This window comes from Plectropomus leopardus, chromosome 8 (assembly GCF_008729295.1).
Source record: "Plectropomus leopardus isolate mb chromosome 8, YSFRI_Pleo_2.0, whole genome shotgun sequence".
Lineage (NCBI taxonomy): Eukaryota > Metazoa > Chordata > Actinopteri > Perciformes > Serranidae > Plectropomus > Plectropomus leopardus.
Window position 1 is genome coordinate 1,706,320 of NC_056470.1, and position 16,285 is coordinate 1,722,604.

At 38.0% G+C, this 16,285-nt stretch overlaps 2 protein-coding genes across 3 annotated transcripts; one reads left to right on the top strand and one right to left on the bottom strand.

The window, feature by feature from the left end:
* The first annotated feature begins 2,742 nt into the window (after positions 1–2,742).
* On the top strand, positions 2,743–8,069 carry LOC121947034 (pyridoxal phosphate binding protein). Of its 2 annotated transcripts, none has more exons than XM_042491908.1 (8): positions 2,743–2,896; positions 3,556–3,663; positions 3,798–3,833; positions 4,474–4,549; positions 4,629–4,769; positions 4,876–5,018; positions 5,991–6,089; positions 6,692–8,069. In XM_042491908.1, exons 1-8 carry the CDS (start codon positions 2,807–2,809, stop codon positions 6,869–6,871), a joined length of 873 nt encoding a protein of 290 aa, XP_042347842.1. In that variant the 5' UTR covers positions 2,743–2,806; the 3' UTR covers positions 6,872–8,069. The 2 variants fall into 2 exon arrangements, with proteins under 2 accessions (XP_042347842.1, XP_042347843.1); XM_042491909.1 differs by lacking the exon at positions 2,743–2,896 and adding an exon at positions 2,938–2,993.
* An 870-nt stretch (positions 8,070–8,939) lies between these two features.
* Positions 8,940–15,688, bottom strand: tmed4 (transmembrane p24 trafficking protein 4). Its single transcript, XM_042492509.1, has 5 exons — positions 15,491–15,688; positions 13,762–13,862; positions 13,550–13,675; positions 12,001–12,147; positions 8,940–11,907 (listed from the first exon to the last, which is right to left on the bottom strand). The coding sequence occupies exons 1-5, from the start codon at positions 15,627–15,629 to the stop codon at positions 11,758–11,760; spliced, it is 663 nt and encodes a 220-aa protein (XP_042348443.1). The 5' UTR covers positions 15,630–15,688; the 3' UTR covers positions 8,940–11,757.
* Positions 15,689–16,285: the final 597 nt, after the last annotated feature.

The window sequence follows — 16,285 nt, forward strand, 5'->3', positions numbered from 1 at the left end:
TATAAACAGGCTCCTGTTTCGGTTTCGAGTGCACTTTTAGTCCCATATCAAGGTGATATTAACAGGCGTGTTTCTGAAGCAAAGATATTATTTAAACTGGAAGACTAGTTTGGTTAACACGGTTAAAAGTGGATCCTTGAAAGATGAAAGCAAGTTGGACTTTTAACCTAAGAAGTAATGGAAATTAAACCTAACATGCAAGATTCCTCACTGATTCCTTCTGTCCTACAGTGAAGCTGAATGGAGGCAGACACGTGCAGGGCATCCTGCGCGGCTTCGACCCCTTCATGAACCTGGTCGTGGATGACTCTCTGGAGATGGGCCCAGGAGGACAGCAGAACAGCATCGGCATGGTGGTCAGTGTCTGGACTGGTTTATTGTCTTTTTTTTTTAAATTATCGCTATTATTGTCATAAGCTAAATCTGGGGACAGAAACGTCCTCAGAATTACACTGCACACACACACACACACACACACACCCATAGTGAAAATGGTCTTTAATGCAAGAATCTTTGCCATGTAAATGGTCCCTAAGGGGTCTCTGACAGATGATAAAAATCTTCGACTTTGAGGGGGTGGTCCCACTGGACGACGCTATAGAATTACTAATGTTAAATATCTCTGGAAGGCTGCATCTGAGAGACTTAACCTTCGGTGCAGAGAAGCCATCCTGCTGTTTAAACAAGGGCTCAGTTGCTTTATAAAATGAAATAAATAATGGTAAATGAATGTCAGTCAGTCAGTCAGTCATTTTCTGTAACCGCTTGTCCTCGTAAGGGTCCGCGGGGGGGGCAATCCCAGCTGTCATCGGGCGGAAGGCGGGGTACACCCTAGACAGTTCGCCAGACTATCACAGGGCCGGTAAATGAATGTCACCTTTCGTTATCGATCCAGTTGAAAAGTGTTTTTGGCTAAAATGTGGGGACAGACAATCGCATATTGACCGACCAACCAGAGGGTGTCAGCACTCAGATCAGCGCACGATCAGTGTGTAGTTACACACACAAAACAGGAGAAAAAAGGCTTGATGCGTAAATATACACTTCAGCTCACAGTTCTCATTTAGTATGGGTAAGTGTGAGCCCTTACATGGTTTGTGAAGATGTCTGGATTGATTTAAAATCAGAGCGTGTTTCCCCTGTGAGCCAGGGTTCACACCATCTGGTGACAATGGGGAGCTTTATTCTGAAAAATTGAGTGTTCATTTTAATTTTACAGTGAAATCTGTTGGAAGTCCTTTAATGCAGTGTGTTAAGTCTTACGTGTTCTCATTTCTCCCAGGTCATCAGGGGAAACAGCATCATCATGTTGGAGGCCTTGGAGAGAGTATGAGAGGAGGCGGCTGCAGATGAAGAGGAGAACGATCCACACCTTTTTTTATTACATTCTGTTTTCTCTTTTAGTTACTTCTGTGTTTGAAAGAGGCAAATCAGTTGTGTGTTTTTGTAACATGTCTGCCTGGTTTCCATTGAAAAAGATGTTTTGTTTGGATATATTTTGATCTTGTGAATAAATCTGTTTTTCTTTGTATTTTGCACCTGTGTGCTGAGTTTACTTAATGTAGTATATTAAATGACAGGTTATTTACTTTAGGCTACAAATTCTCCATGGAGAATGTAAAGACTGGCCACGCAATTAAGGACTGGGCACCATCTTTTTAGGTTCATACTGTTACCAAAGTGTGCGCAATCAGTCCAAAAACAAGATTAAAAAAAAAAAAATTAACATGACATCAACTTCATTCTCTATCACTTACTGTGGCCCACAGGCAGATTAGTGACAAAATGAACACAGCACTAAACATGAGGATTTGGTCAAACATTGAAAGCTAGTCAGGTAAGAAGGTAAGAAATAAGCAATGAATTAGAATTAATAAGCAATGTGATCAGTGCTGTCTAAATTCCCAGTTTGACTGTTTAACCAAATTGACAGTTAATGGCATGATTAATAACCTGATAATTTTGCTTTTCTGAAGGATATCGAAAATTATATGAAACTACTTATTGATTCAACCTACAAAAAAACTATCAAAACACTTAAAATTTGTGTGTGTCTCACAATATTCAAAATTCCAACTTAAATCCTCTAGACCCAAAGCAATGACCAACTTGATGAGAAATGTCCCACAAATTGTGAGAAATTAGTTAAAGGTGACAAGAAAATGCCCCAAAATTTCTTCCTGACAAAGGGGGGGAGGATTATTAGAAAACAGTCAAAACATTAAATTACAGAAGAGAAATGTCCAGAAAATGATAAATGATATTTATAATTATTATAGTTATATATTTAAAATTATTTTAGAATTTAAAAAGTACACACACATATATATATACATATGTATATATATATATATACACACACACACACACACACACACACATATATATATGTATATGTATATATATGTGTGTGTGTGTGTGTGTGTGTGTGTGTGTGTGTGTATACATATACATATATATATATATATATATATATATATATATACAACTTTTTTCTGCATATTTTCAGGTAATGTTCTTGTGACTTTTTAATAATTTCTTGCTTATTTTTAAGCCATGTCTTGTTACGTTGCTCATTGCCCCATTTCCTTTGTTTTTGAGAGAAATCAAACCAATTTGCTCAGGTTCCAAAGGGTTAAAGGAGTCAGGTCAGCCTCAGCGGTTAGGCTGTAATGCAGCGCAGGAACAACAGAGGGAGCTGTCTGAAGGACACACTTCCTCCTCAGGTGGACTTTTATTTTGAAAGCCGATTGTCGTCATCGCGGAGCACGCGTCTTTACGTTGCATGTCGTAGCCGTTTGACGGTATGTGGAAAGTAGCAATGTCGGAGGAGGTTGGGAAGGCGCTACAGTCGGTAGTGGAGCGGGTGAACCAGGCGGCGGCACGGCGGCCCAAGGTAACTGCCGCCCGGGAGGCTTCGCTCCGCGGCCCCGCTGCCCGCGCTCCACACTCGGGCTCCGAAAAAGTCGTGCTGCGGCAGCACGACTCGTTATGTAAGGCTGCCATACACCTCAACCTTTGGATGGGAGTCCGTCGGGCTTGTGGCAGCACTTTCATAACACCATGCATGCTTATTGGTGGCAGCAACACACGCGCGTGGGAGCAAGATCAAGCTTATATATATATTCTCTATCTGCACGCGCGCTGCTGCACAGAAATGATGCTTGAAAACACGATTTGATAACTGGCATGTTGGTAGGATTCATTTCCACCAGCACGCTGCTGATCTCTTCACATCACAGCTGTGTGAAAGAGGTCCACTAGTGATGATGACATGTTCATCTGGAGCTCCCCTTTTTAAAGTAGCATCAAGGTTGATATGTAGGTCAAAGCATGCAGGAATAAAAAGCATCATCCAGATGTCTGCTGACAATCAAAATTATGAGTGGAGCTGAGTGCATGACATCATATAACAGCAGCAACAAGAAACTGTTATTTTGATGATAGTTTTGCAGGATGTAGACAGAGCTGAGTCACTGTTGTAACATGCTGCATCACACACTGCCCCTCTCTGCTGATCCACATCAAACATCAGCATGTGCTGTCCCTCCTCAGACACTACCGGCAGTGCCACCCCGCCTCGTGGCTGTCAGCAAGACCAAACCCCCAGAGATGGTTGTGGAGGCTTACAGACAAGGGCAGCGCGACTTTGGAGAAAATTATGTGAGTATAAAATGCTGTTGGTGGTGTGCATCACTCCAAACTCTCAGAGTGTCACTGCATGAACTCAAAAATCTCAAAGGAATAAAGGATGGAAATAATGCAGAGACTGACCTCATTCTCTATCTCCACACCAGGTTAATGAACTTGTGGAAAAAGCTTCAGATCCTGTGGTAGGTTTACACAGGGTTCCTACGGTCTTGGGGAAAATTAAATATGCCCTGAACGTTTTGGGAAATCACTGAATTTTGTTCACAAACCTGTATGTAACACATGACGTGTTCAAGGACTGTAAAAAATTTGAAAATCCAACAGTAATTTCTGTTTTTACAGTTACTGACTGTGATGTATGATGTCTTTTTTTGGGGTGATTAAAAAAAATGCTTTCCAAACCCGAAAGTATGTCTTCTATAAAAAAAAGAAAAACAAGTGAAAAAATGTCAAAACATTGTAAACAAAAAAAGCCATTTTTAAAAATAAAAATCGCTAAAATGTATTAAATAAAAGCTATTGCCAAAAAAAACACCTGGCACTTAATTTTTTTAAATTGCCATTTTTTTCTTGAAAAATCACCAAAATGTTTTGTATTTAAAAAGAAAATTCCAAAAAATTAAATAAAAAACGAAATTGAAAAAACACCCTATTTTTTAATTGCCAAACATATTTAAAGTAAAGAAAAAAAAATGCCTTGGAAAATGGAAATTTACTGGTAAAAATATGTATGAACGCTGTTTAGAATATTTTATAGCTAGAAATGACTCTTTTTTTTTCTCTCACCTCAGTCTGTGACACATTTCTCTTTCCTCCATTAAGATTCTAGACTCATGTCCAGAAATCAAGTGGCACTTCATTGGCCATCTACAGAAGAACAATGTCAACAAACTTTTGGGTGGTGAGTGATCGCCACCCCTCTTCCTCGAGCTGTGTGTTAAAATGCCCCGCGCTGAGTCATGGCTTTCTGTTCCCAGGCGTGCCGAACCTGTTCCTTGTGGAAACGGTGGACTCGGCAAAACTGGCTGACAAGGTCAACAGTTCATGGCAGCGCATCAGAGGAGCCAGCACCCAGAGGTTAAAGGTCATGGTGCAGATCAACACCAGCGGAGAGCAGAGTAAGAGTTGATTTCATCGCTTTTTCTTCTGGTGTTGCGACACGATCACAGTTGATATGAGGAAAAGTCAGTCGTATCAACACAGCATGTTATATGTTTGTTGTAGGTAAACACGGCCTGCCACCGGAGGAGACGGTGAACACAGTCAAACACATTGTGTCCCAGTGCTCCGCCCTGGACTTCTCAGGACTCATGACCATCGGACGCTACGGCTACGACCTCACCCTGGGCCCCAACCCAGATTTTCAGGTACAAAACAACAAAGAGAGGTGGACTACGGTGATTTTAAGTCACAAATCTGATGACTTTAGACTCAACACAATAAAAAAAATCATTCACATACATGTCTTATGAATGTAGACTTTATGTTATTACGTAAAACGGTGGATAAAATATGTAGTGAAAAGGATATATTTCTTAAGGATTCTGCGTTTAACAGCATTGAAACAGACAACAAGAAATTGGCTTAAAAAAACATGTCCCTTAATATATAAATGGAGACAAACAGCTCAACAAATATATCAAACACTTGACTTATACAATGAGGGGACACTTAAAACTATTAGTTTTATTTGTTTGTCTTAGCTTTCTATGCTTGATAGAAGAACTTATGCACGCATGTGTATTTATGTACACAGAGAAGTGTATGTATGTGTGTGTGTGTGTGTGTGTGTGTGTGTTTCTATATATGTGTGTGTGTGTGTGTGTGTGTGTGTGTATGCATGTATATTTTATTTTATATTAACTTTATAATTTTTCTAAATATATTTTCTGGTTTAAAAAGGAGACAATAACAAAAAGAGGAGTTTTGATGTGCTGTTGGTTCAAAACAGTTTCAATTGTATCAAGAGTGTATTACTATAACTTTTTGTAATCAGTGGCAAAAACTGACTGATGTTTTGTTGGTTTGCAATACTCTGGAAAAAAAAGGAGGAGCTTATGGATTCATAAAATACAGTAGGTAGACTTTTAAAGATGAAAGATGATCTGTGTCAAGTCAAAAATAATAATTTCAACCTACTGCTAACAGTGCAACTACCTTTGTCAATTTTTGTTAACGTGACTGTTATTAAGATGAAGGCTGTCACTGGGTGATGTCCCTATTCTCACTGTTTATGTAAAAACAATGCTGTCGTCACTACACAGGTTATGTAATAATAGTTATGTATGACAAGATATAATGACAATAAAAGTATTAAAAAGAAATGTATGTCCCTGTAGATGCTGCTGAGTCGGAGGCAGGAGTTGTGTGACAGTCTGAAGCTGCCTATGGAGGAGGTGGAACTCAGCATGGGCATGTCTACAGACTTTGAACACGCGGTGAGTATCAGTCTTCAGCAGAATTTATCAACTCTTTCTAAGTACAAATATGGAAGCAAAAAATAGCTGAAATGAATTCCCAGTTTGAATTCTTTGTTGGGTAATATTTTGTATTAGTTGAGTGTCCAGTATTTTAAAACATATTCAGTTAGTTTAAATTCAGTTCAAGTCAGAAAACTGTAAAAAAGAAAGTTTGCTCGGGCCAGTGGGTGGATTTAGCCAGTGGGTCATGAACTTTCTCATTTTCTAACCCAGCTAACAGTACACTAAAATACATTTCTAAAAGCATTTAAGGCAGTCTAGATTTATATTTGATCAGTGCTGCCTAGTTTGACATGAGCAGTGTGACATGATTGCTCAGCTTTGATGGTGATTTTTGTTTAGCCATGTTGGACTGTTGCAAATGCCGTTAGAAGCACTACAAGGAGATGGACGTGGATTTTCCATGTACTACTTTAAGGACATCGTGATAGTTTCAGCAAATATGACAAAAAAACAAATTGTATGGAAGTTACCAACGACAGCTTTAAGACTCTTGCTGTCGAATGTGTTCACTGAAGTTTTTTCTTGCGTTTATATGTGTGTGCTCCAATGTACTGAAGATCGAGGTGGGCGCCACAAATGTGCGAGTGGGCAGCATCATATTCGGCAACAGGGAGTACCCCAACAGTGCAGCAAACACTCCAAACCCCAGCCCAGCTCCCAGCCCGGAGAAAACAGCCAAGACGGTGTCAGAGGAGGCTGCCAAGAAGATGCAGCACCTCACTGTGTCTGAACACTAAGATGAGCGTCTCCTCCTCTTAAATACCTTTAAGAAAAAAAAAAAAGAAAAACTGTCTCCACATGCAAACTGAGTAGAGCAGTGAGGCAGATCGTTTCCACAGAGCCATGTGGAGCTAGGATTGCAAAGTCCTTGCCTAATTTTAAAGTGTAATTGCCTAATCCTTACTTTTTTGTGTGCCCTTCTTGCTCTTTTAAGCATTAAAAAGTGGCATTCGGTACAGAACTAGTTCAACCTTTTTTAAAAGTAGTGTGTTACTAACCTATAGTGCTCTGACTTCCTTTCCACAGAACTCTCTCCTACAAGATAACTGGATACAAGAAAATCAACAACCCCAATTCCAAAAAGTTGGGACACTGTAAAATGGGAAAAAAAAAGCAGAATGCAGTTTGCAAATATTTTTAATCTATATTCAGTTAAATACAGTTGAAAGACTAATATACTGTGTATATATATATATATATATATATATGTGTGTGTGTGTGTGTGTGTGTGTGTGTGTGTATATATATATATATATATATATACATTCATTCATTGCAATTTTCCCATTTTTCTATATTTTCCTATTCTTGCTTGATATATGACCTCAGTTGCCCAACATCCTGGGTTCTCCGTTGTCGTATTTTGCGCTTCATATTGGACCGCACAGTTTAAATGGGAGACAGGTCTGGACTGCAGGCAGCCTGGTCAATATCTGCACTCTTTCAGTATGAAGCCACACTGTTGAAAACCTTCTTGCTGGAACATATCAGGACATCCCTGAAAAAAAAAGTATCTGGACGGCAGCATGTGTTGCACCTAAACCTATATGTACCTTTCAGCATTCATGGTGCCTTCACAGATATGTAAGTTACCCATGATGCCATGGGCCCTAACACACCCACATACCATCACATATAGTGGCTTTTTACTTAATACTTGTAATTTTGTGTGAAGAAACATTGTTCTTTAGCTGTTGGGCTCTTTGTCCATGCAGTTTTTCAGGAAGTGGTGAGCTTTGCATTGTAATTGGAACAACTGAGCCTTTTGAGGTTGCCTCTTTCATACCTAATTATGATCCCTAAATACTAATCTGTGACCAGCTGACCTGTTTACCTGTATAAGGTTCCAAACAGGTGTTTTTTGATACTTTCCCTTTTTTGAAATGTGTTGCAGGCATCAGATTCAGAATAAGTGTATAATTGCGAAAAAATGAAGTTTATCAGTTTGAACATTAAAATATCTTCTCATAGTACTGTATTCATTTAAATATGGGTCAAAATGGATTCACAAATCATTGCATTCTGTTTTTATTTATGTTTTACACAGCGTTCCAACTTTTTTGGAATTGGGGTTGTACAACCATTGCAAAAATGGTGAAATAGAAAATGATTTCACAGGGGATTGTGAGGATTAGTTTGGATTTGATTTGTTGTGCCATCGTGATATTTTCTACCTTTCCAACCCTACATGTGACAGTGCTGAAATGTGCTTGATTGTGTACAGTGTCCCACAGATCAGGAATACCACGCAGTGCAATGTACCGTTTTTTGTTGTACAGATGAAAGAAAGACTTGATTTAATAAATCATTTATCCCTTTATAATGACACATAGTATTGTGTGTTTGAAATTGTTTCTTATGGTGTGTCAAATGTGTCAGATCTCTATTCTTGATATTAACAAATCGAGAGTAAACCTGAAGAAATCTGTGTTTTGTTTCTGTGTTAACAGTCTCGTGTTTGTGCTGTGGTGCATTGTTGGAGGTGAAAGGGAGTGAATCTATGCAAAGTGGTGAGTTTTGGTTTCAAATGGATTTTTACAGTGCAGTTATCATGGTGTCGTAGCAGTTTCTTCAAAGATGTCACAAGGTCGGTGTGTTTTCCTGTCTCCATGAAAAGAGCTTCATGTCCGTGATAAAAAAAAAAAAAAAAAGGTTAGTGTGGTTCTTGATGAGGCGTTTCAGCATTGATTGGTTTGGAATCTGGGTGTGAGGGAAGCCAAAGCCAAGCAATAAATGTTTTTTGTTGAAAATGCCATTTGCCGTGTATTTCTTGTATGGCAAAGTGGCACAACTAAACACAGAAAGTAGTTTCGCCAATGTGTCTTTATTAAGCACATGAAGATGACATCTGGACCACAGTAACTTGGAGTAGAATTTAATACCCAAATTGCATCTTAAGAATTGGACTGTATCAAAACTTTGCATGCAAAAAATGATGACCTTGTTCAAATTGAAACTCAATGACATTCCCATCAAAGCACTCATGAATCCGAAAAATTTGCAAAAGTATTAAAGGTTCAGTGTGTAGTATTTAATGACATCTAGTGGTTATGTCGCAGAACTGACACTTAAATCATACTAGTGTAGAACAATTATGATGAGCCAGTGTTTGGTTTGTCCGCTCTGGGCTACCGTACAACAACATGGTTGAATCCACTGGAAGAGGACTTGGTCCGTACATAGATACAAACAGCTCATTTTAAGTTAACGAAAGCACAACAAGCCTTATTTTCAGATGATTATAATCTAATTGAAACATAGTTGTGAAAACCAAATACTATTTCTGCCAATAGATAAATAAATCCTACACACTGGACTTGTAAATGCTGCCATTAATACACAAAATCCACAATAGCTCATGAAAATGACAGTAAATTTGGTTTAAGCTCAGCAATAAAACGGGCTACAACTATCAATAAATACAACACTAGTGACACAATAGAGAAGATGTTCAATCAGTGTAAAAGGCAGTAAAAAATTAACTGTAAAGTCAATATACTACCTGTTATGTACAACATATTAGTAGAATCCTGTTATAAATATCACAAACTGTATCTACAGAACTAGCTCTGGTAAAATGAACAGGAAACTCAACTCTAGCTAGAAACTATATACAGTCTTTAGATGGATGTATGGTAACAATTTTGAGCCTCCATTCAACGTTTATAAGCATCATATAAAAACTTAGAAACTTGGTTGTAAACAGATGAAGGGACATTTTTAAGGGTTTTTTTAATGTCAGCGATTATAACTTCTGTAAAGCATTCGTGACTGGTATATAAATAGAAAATGACTGATTGACAGTATTACATAAACATGAAACATTAGGTATTTATAATTAGATTTATTTATTATTCTAACTGTATTTCTGGAAATAACTAAGCCTACTCTGTTAGCTGATGAAGTCAACAGGATGAGGCCGAAAGCTCTGGAAAGAACCTTATAAGTAGCCCTTTAGTTAAAAGTGCTGAATGCAACATTCAGCGCATTAATGTGTCAGCAACAAAACAATCTGCCTTGTAAAGATATGTTGGAGAATGAAGGCGTACTCCCTCTGTGTATTGTAATCTGAGCTTCTCTGTAGGTTGTTTTGTCAGGCCAGTCCGGTCGTGCGTGCATGTTAGTGCATTTGTGTGTCCCAGTGGAAAGCTCATTGCTGCTGTTCTGCACTGTGCTCATATGATGCAGCAGCCATTCACTTTCGTATGGATGTACAAAGAAAACTGGATACAGCATTGGAGGTGGGGTCCTGTTCTTACCTATAAAAGTTGCTCCACTGCATGTGAAGCATAAAACCTCCTTGATATAACATTGCCAGAATCTTTCACATCAGCCGAGCAGCTAACTTCAGGGTTAACCCTTTGCTTACTTGAAAGGGGATAAAATGATTTAATTGTGCAGCTCTTCTTGACTTCTGAAATGTAATCAGGATGAATTAATCAAATTTGGACAGTGAAACGAGTTATCATGTGGGGTCTGTGATGTCGAAGAAACGTATCCACTGATTTATCTCTTCCATACTATAAGTCTATAGGAAAAAAGCTTTTTTTTCTGGCATAATGTGATAGACTCTGAACTGTTGCTGGGGGCTTACTCATATGCCAGTTCACCTCCCCATAACACTGTAAGCTCCGTCAGCACTGTTGCAGATGTTTGCACTGTTAGCACTGTTAGCTGCATCTCAGCCACCTCCATGTTGAGAGCTGTGTGCAGGCAATCCCGGCTCAGACTATGTATCATACATGCTCTTAGTGTCACATAAAACTCCTTAAGAGCTCTTTATCAAATGACTTATTGTGAAATCACAAATGAACCTTGAAGCTAAACATGTCTTTGCAAGATTTGAACATCATAAGTAGTTTAAAACCTGTCATGATTCGTTTTCGCATGTAAAAAAATGAATGTTTTATAACACAGTGAGCATTCTTGTGTGTTAAGTTTAAGCTTTGTTATACTGTGTTATTATTAATTAACTGTTTATTCACCAGTTATGAATGCTTCATGGGAAGCAAATACATTAATAAACACTTAAAGTGCCCCTAACATTGCTTACAACCACATTACTGGTTAATAAACCATTTATTACGTGTTTATATGCTGCTTATATGTGCTAAATATGAGGGTTATAGTAAAGTGGTGTAAAATTGACATATAAGGAATCAAGGCCAGTATAATATTTGCATAAGTTTGAGCACATGATGAACGCAGCTGAAAGCCTAGAAGTTAATGACCTACATAAAATCATGTTTCAATAAACTATCAGGTTATTACTTGTAACACATCTACTGCAGCAGCCATTCACTCCCGTATGACCATAAAGACAATCACTTCGCTTAAATAGGAAGATAGAAAAATGACAGTGTTGTCGATAAAATACAACAAACACAACAAGAAAGGCAGTAGGAATGATGCTGCTATTGGAAAAATAACAATAACCTAAAACTTTTACAACTTTTTTCCCCAGGATTGATAACCGGCTCTGTGCTTGCACCATTTATGGCTGTTATAAGGACCGCGTCTCCTCCTGGAATTGTCTGCACTGTTGGTGGGCGTCTCTTCATTCCGGTTAGTAAAGTCTGTCTTCACGTGTTGTTTCCAAAAGCTGCTGTCGTTCAGACACACATTACACCAGTTTCTTGGCCTCAAAGAAGCTCTTGAGGTGCTTCATCTGCCAAATGCCGGTGACGATGAGGATGAGCGTCTGAGCGATGGACCACCAGAGAACGCGCTGGTTGGTGCTCTCGCTCGTCATGCGAAACCGCTCCTCGCGATACTGTAAAGACACACAGTGGAGTCAGCAGAATAGTGTAGCTGTACCGAACAGTAGTGACCCTTTCATCTTATGTATTGTGACGTTTTGACTGACCCTCTGGTAGTTTTGCTCCTTCTGGATCTGCTCCACTTGGTCCAGCAGCTGTCGGACTCTTAGCTGCAGCTCAGTCAGTTTGTCCTTAGCCGCTATCTCAGGGTAATTGTTGGTGTGTTCTCCGACCTGAATGTCCAGATGCACTCTCTGCAACATGCGGAAACATGCAATTTAACCCACTGAAACCTGGATCATTGTCACCTTTCTCGTGCTGCGTTTAAACAGGGTTTCCACGGACACTTGAAAAGTGTTAAAAGGCACTGAATTCATTATCCTGAAAATAAGGCCTTGATTGGTATTAAATTGACTTAAATTTATCTTTCAAAAGTCTTAAAAATCCTGGCAAGACATGACAAGCAGGAATTTATGAATCTTTTTTCTGAGATTGATCTCACAACATTTGGTAATTCCTTTCCTAAAATTCCTTTTATTAAACTGGTCATAATGGAGAGCGAGCAGTGGAAAAGTAAACTGTTCAGAGATGCCTCATTTTTCCCTTTTCTGTTGGTGAACCAAATAAATACTTCAATGATAACATAATCGGTTTATTGTCCTCCACATGTTCCACTCTAAAAATTGGTTATTTTTCAACACACAGTTGATAATCTAACTTTTTCACTATACAAAAAAGTCATGTTTTATGTTACAATAAACATTTGGACAAAATCAAATTGCCCTTCAATTTTGGTTATTAGAAATTTGCTCCTAAACTTAATTCCAAATGGCATTAAAAAAGTCTTAAATCCACCTTGCCTTTAGTTGCAGGAACCCTTTCAACTTTTTTGTTTGAAAAATGGGGAAAAGGCAATGAGCAACTTGGTAAGAATGTTCCCAAAGTGCAAGAAATCAGTAGATCTAGATTGATTTTTATTTTTAAACTAGCCAAAAATGTTCAGAAAACTATATTTGTAATTATCTTAATAAAATATTTAAGGTTATGTTACAGAATAACTTTTTTTAAAGACTTTTTAAGTCAATTGTTTTGTTGTTGTTTTTTTTTTTAATTTTTATTTTTATTGTCCTTTTATTGATTTATATAATTAATTATTTGATTTATATTTGCATTATAATTTTCAGATAATAACTATGTCCTTGTATTCTGCTGTCATAAAAAAAGAAAAGATAATTGTCTGATAGAGGTGTTTCATAAAAATTATGAAAGGCCTGTCTTGAATTAAACCTAAAACTAGAATCAGCCTGTGTCAAAATGTGATCACACTGACGTACTACAAACTGACTTATGTTCACAGTGCTGCAGTACAGAGTTTATCAGTGATATTACTTATGCCTTAACTGAAACAAAGACTGAAAACTAGTCGGACCAGACTCATGTTAGTTTATAGGGTTGAACTCCACGCTAACTGCAGACGTCAGACTTATCTAAACCTCTTTAATCAAACAGAGTCCCAAGAAATTAAGACCACTTTTGAAAACAGCTCAAGTTAACATGCAGGACATTTTGTCTAAGTCCCAGTGTGAATACACTGAGCAATGTTTTGAAGGAAGTGGTCAGCCAGTTAAAAACTCAAAGCATTGGCTGCTTTCATACCAGTTTCCCTCCTGCAAACAGAGCCATCTTGGTGGAGTTGGAGTGCAAACAGATCTGATGTTCTCCAGGAGTGTGGGAGGTGAAGGTGAAGCGCCCGTCTGACCCATACTGACGAGACAGGATAATCTGGGGGAGTTGTAAGAAAGAAATCCTTAGATTTGATTTCCATGTGCGCGAGTGTGTTTTATAATTCCAACCTCTTGTATTCTTACCTTTGTATCTGGATCCTTGATTTCCACGTGCATCCCGAGGCCGGGCGTGGACGGGAGGAAGGAACTCGTCTGCTTGTCCCACAGCTGAGTCCTGTACTTTCCTGTCAGACAGGCAAAGCCACATAGACACATGCCATCAGGTCATCCAGGAATCATTCAGACAACAGTGACTCTGTAAGACTGCTACACCAGTGACATCTCAATTTAGCATAGTATGAGAATACAATGAGTAGAAATATAAATATAGCAAATCAGGGTATCCAACATAGGTAACCTTTAGTGCCAAAAATAACAAAACATAAAAATGTTAAAATATAAAACAGTAAAAGTAAAACAAAGGCATGTTAACATACAAAGAACTATGAGTGAAAAAATATAATTTGAGCATTTATTAACCCTTTGAAACCTGAAGCGACATCACTCTTGTTGTGCTGCTCTTTCAAAAGTATTTCAACCCTTTGAACCCCGAGCAAACTAGTGTGAGTTCTTTCAAAATATGGGGGGACAAAAGGAATAAGCTTATTGGTAAGAAATAATCCACAAATTGCAAGAAATTAGTTGATTTAGATTTTTTTTTTTAAGCTAGGGAAAAATGCCTGTGGAAAAAAAGAAAACAGTTAGGGATAAACTATATTTAGAAATGTCAAAATTAAATATTTAAAATTATGTCATATAATTATTATACATTTATAAGCACTTTTTCCAAGTCTCGCTTGCTTTTTTCTTTGCTTTTTCTGTTTATTTTTTATTGTTTATTTTATTTTTGTACTAATTTTCTGTTGATTTTCTTGTACTTTTTACTAATTGTACTAATTCCTTAGTAACTGGATATGTTTGTTCTGTCATTGCTAAGTGCCCATGTTTTTTGAAAGAAATCAAGACAATGTTCTCAGGTTTCAGAGGGTTAAATGCAGTTCAGTGTTAAAAGTTCCACCATATTTTCTCATTTTGCCATGTGGAATCTCAATGTTTTTTTCCAAATAATTACCTTATTTGTTTAGGGTTTTTTTTTTTTTAACTTTTCAGTTATATTTACTTTTTTTGTGTGCTAATTTTCAGGTATTTTTTTCTTAGCTTTAAACTAATTTCTTGCTTATTTTTAGCTCATTTCTTCTTAAGCTGCTCATTGCCCTCATCCCGTGTTTTTGAAAGAAATCAAGCCAAATTTACTCAGGTTTCAAGGGTTTATGAAATATATGATACACAGTACACAAACACACAATGTAGGCTGCCCTATATGTTTTAAAATGTGTTTCCCTCTAAGTGCCTCAGTATAGTTACCTATGCGTTTTATGACAGATGTGTAATGGGTATAATTTAAATCTTAGTCACATTATAAAACAATGTTAATCTTAACTATATCACCATAAACGCATCACACTGGTGCCCCACCTCTTGCAGCTGGTGCCCTTTTTATATTGATCGCCCCTGGCCCTCAGATACCCTGGTGCGCCCAGCAACTACTGAAACGAGTGTCTCATGGCAAATATTACAGGTGTTATTCTAATTGTAAAGTACACTTTGGTTTAAACGCTCGCTGAGAGACTGTATGCGAAATATAACGTTTGAGAACCTAACCAGCAGCCACCAAAGACTACAAAAAACTTGGGAATTCAACGTTTCCTCAAGCTGCTGAGCCTGTCTGTCAGGTTCATGCAGCATCTCTGTGCAGCCAGCTGTTCGCGTTGCTAGTTAGCCGCAGCAAGCTAACGAGCACACAGCAGCTTACCAATAACCATGGTCTCATCTGGAATTTCTTCAATGAAGCATTTCTTCTCCGTCTCTCCTATGTGGAAATAGAGCGCGTCACTTGGATAAATCCAAGCTAACACTAAAACAAGTCCGGCTGCAGACACAGAGAGCATCATGGAGCTTCTTTCACTTTGCGCACATCAGCGAACACCTCCGACGCTGCGGCCGAATGACGTCACCGCCCCACACGGAAGAAGGAAGGGGATTTCCTGAGCCGTGGGACAGATTTTTGCCCTGAGTTCTTCTCCCAGGCAGCACCATCGTCTATTGGCAGCACTCGCTCAGACGATATTATCCTTCCACAACCCTAAAAGCATCTTTGGAAAAACAAAATAAGATAAGTATCCTTTAAGATCCTGCACAAATATTATCCAACAAGTTGTCAAGTTTAAAAAGGACATCATCAGTTTGGTGCAAGTTTTTTTCAAACACATGGGAAAAATGGCAATGAGCAATTTGGTAAGAAATGCTAAATGCAAAATGCAAGAAATTGGTAGATTTAGAAAAATATTTTTAAAAGCTAGGGGAAAATATTGAGAGAAAAATAACAAGCTATAGAAAAAATATTTGTAATGATTATTATAACATTTAAAATTATGTTACAAAATTGCTATAATTGGCTTTTTTTTACAAGTAATTTCCGTGTTTGTTTTTTAACTTACTTTTTTTCTTTAATTCATTCTTTTTTTTTCTTAATTTTCAGTTAATTGTCTTATACTTTTCACTAATTTCTTGCTCTTTTTCGAAGACAATTTGCGCAGGTTTCAAGGGG

Excerpts from the sequence above, each read along its gene's own strand:
- LOC121947034 (XM_042491908.1), top strand. The coding sequence starts at position 2,807 with ATGTGGAAAGTAGCAATGTCGGAGGAGGTTGGGAAGGCGCTACAGTCG. Across the intron at positions 2,897-3,555 it reads CGGCGGCACGGCGGCCCAAG|ACACTACCGGCAGTGCCACC; the intron begins GTAACTGCCGCC and ends GTCCCTCCTCAG. Across the intron at positions 3,834-4,473 it reads AAAAAGCTTCAGATCCTGTG|ATTCTAGACTCATGTCCAGA; the intron begins GTAGGTTTACAC and ends TCCTCCATTAAG.
- tmed4 (XM_042492509.1), bottom strand. The coding sequence starts at position 15,629 with ATGATGCTCTCTGTGTCTGCAGCCGGACTTGTTTTAGTGTTAGCTTGG. Across the intron at positions 13,676-13,761 it reads TCAAGGATCCAGATACAAAG|ATTATCCTGTCTCGTCAGTA; the intron begins GTAAGAATACAA and ends CAACTCCCCCAG. Across the intron at positions 11,908-12,000 it reads AGGAGCAAAACTACCAGAGG|TATCGCGAGGAGCGGTTTCG; the intron begins GTCAGTCAAAAC and ends GTGTCTTTACAG.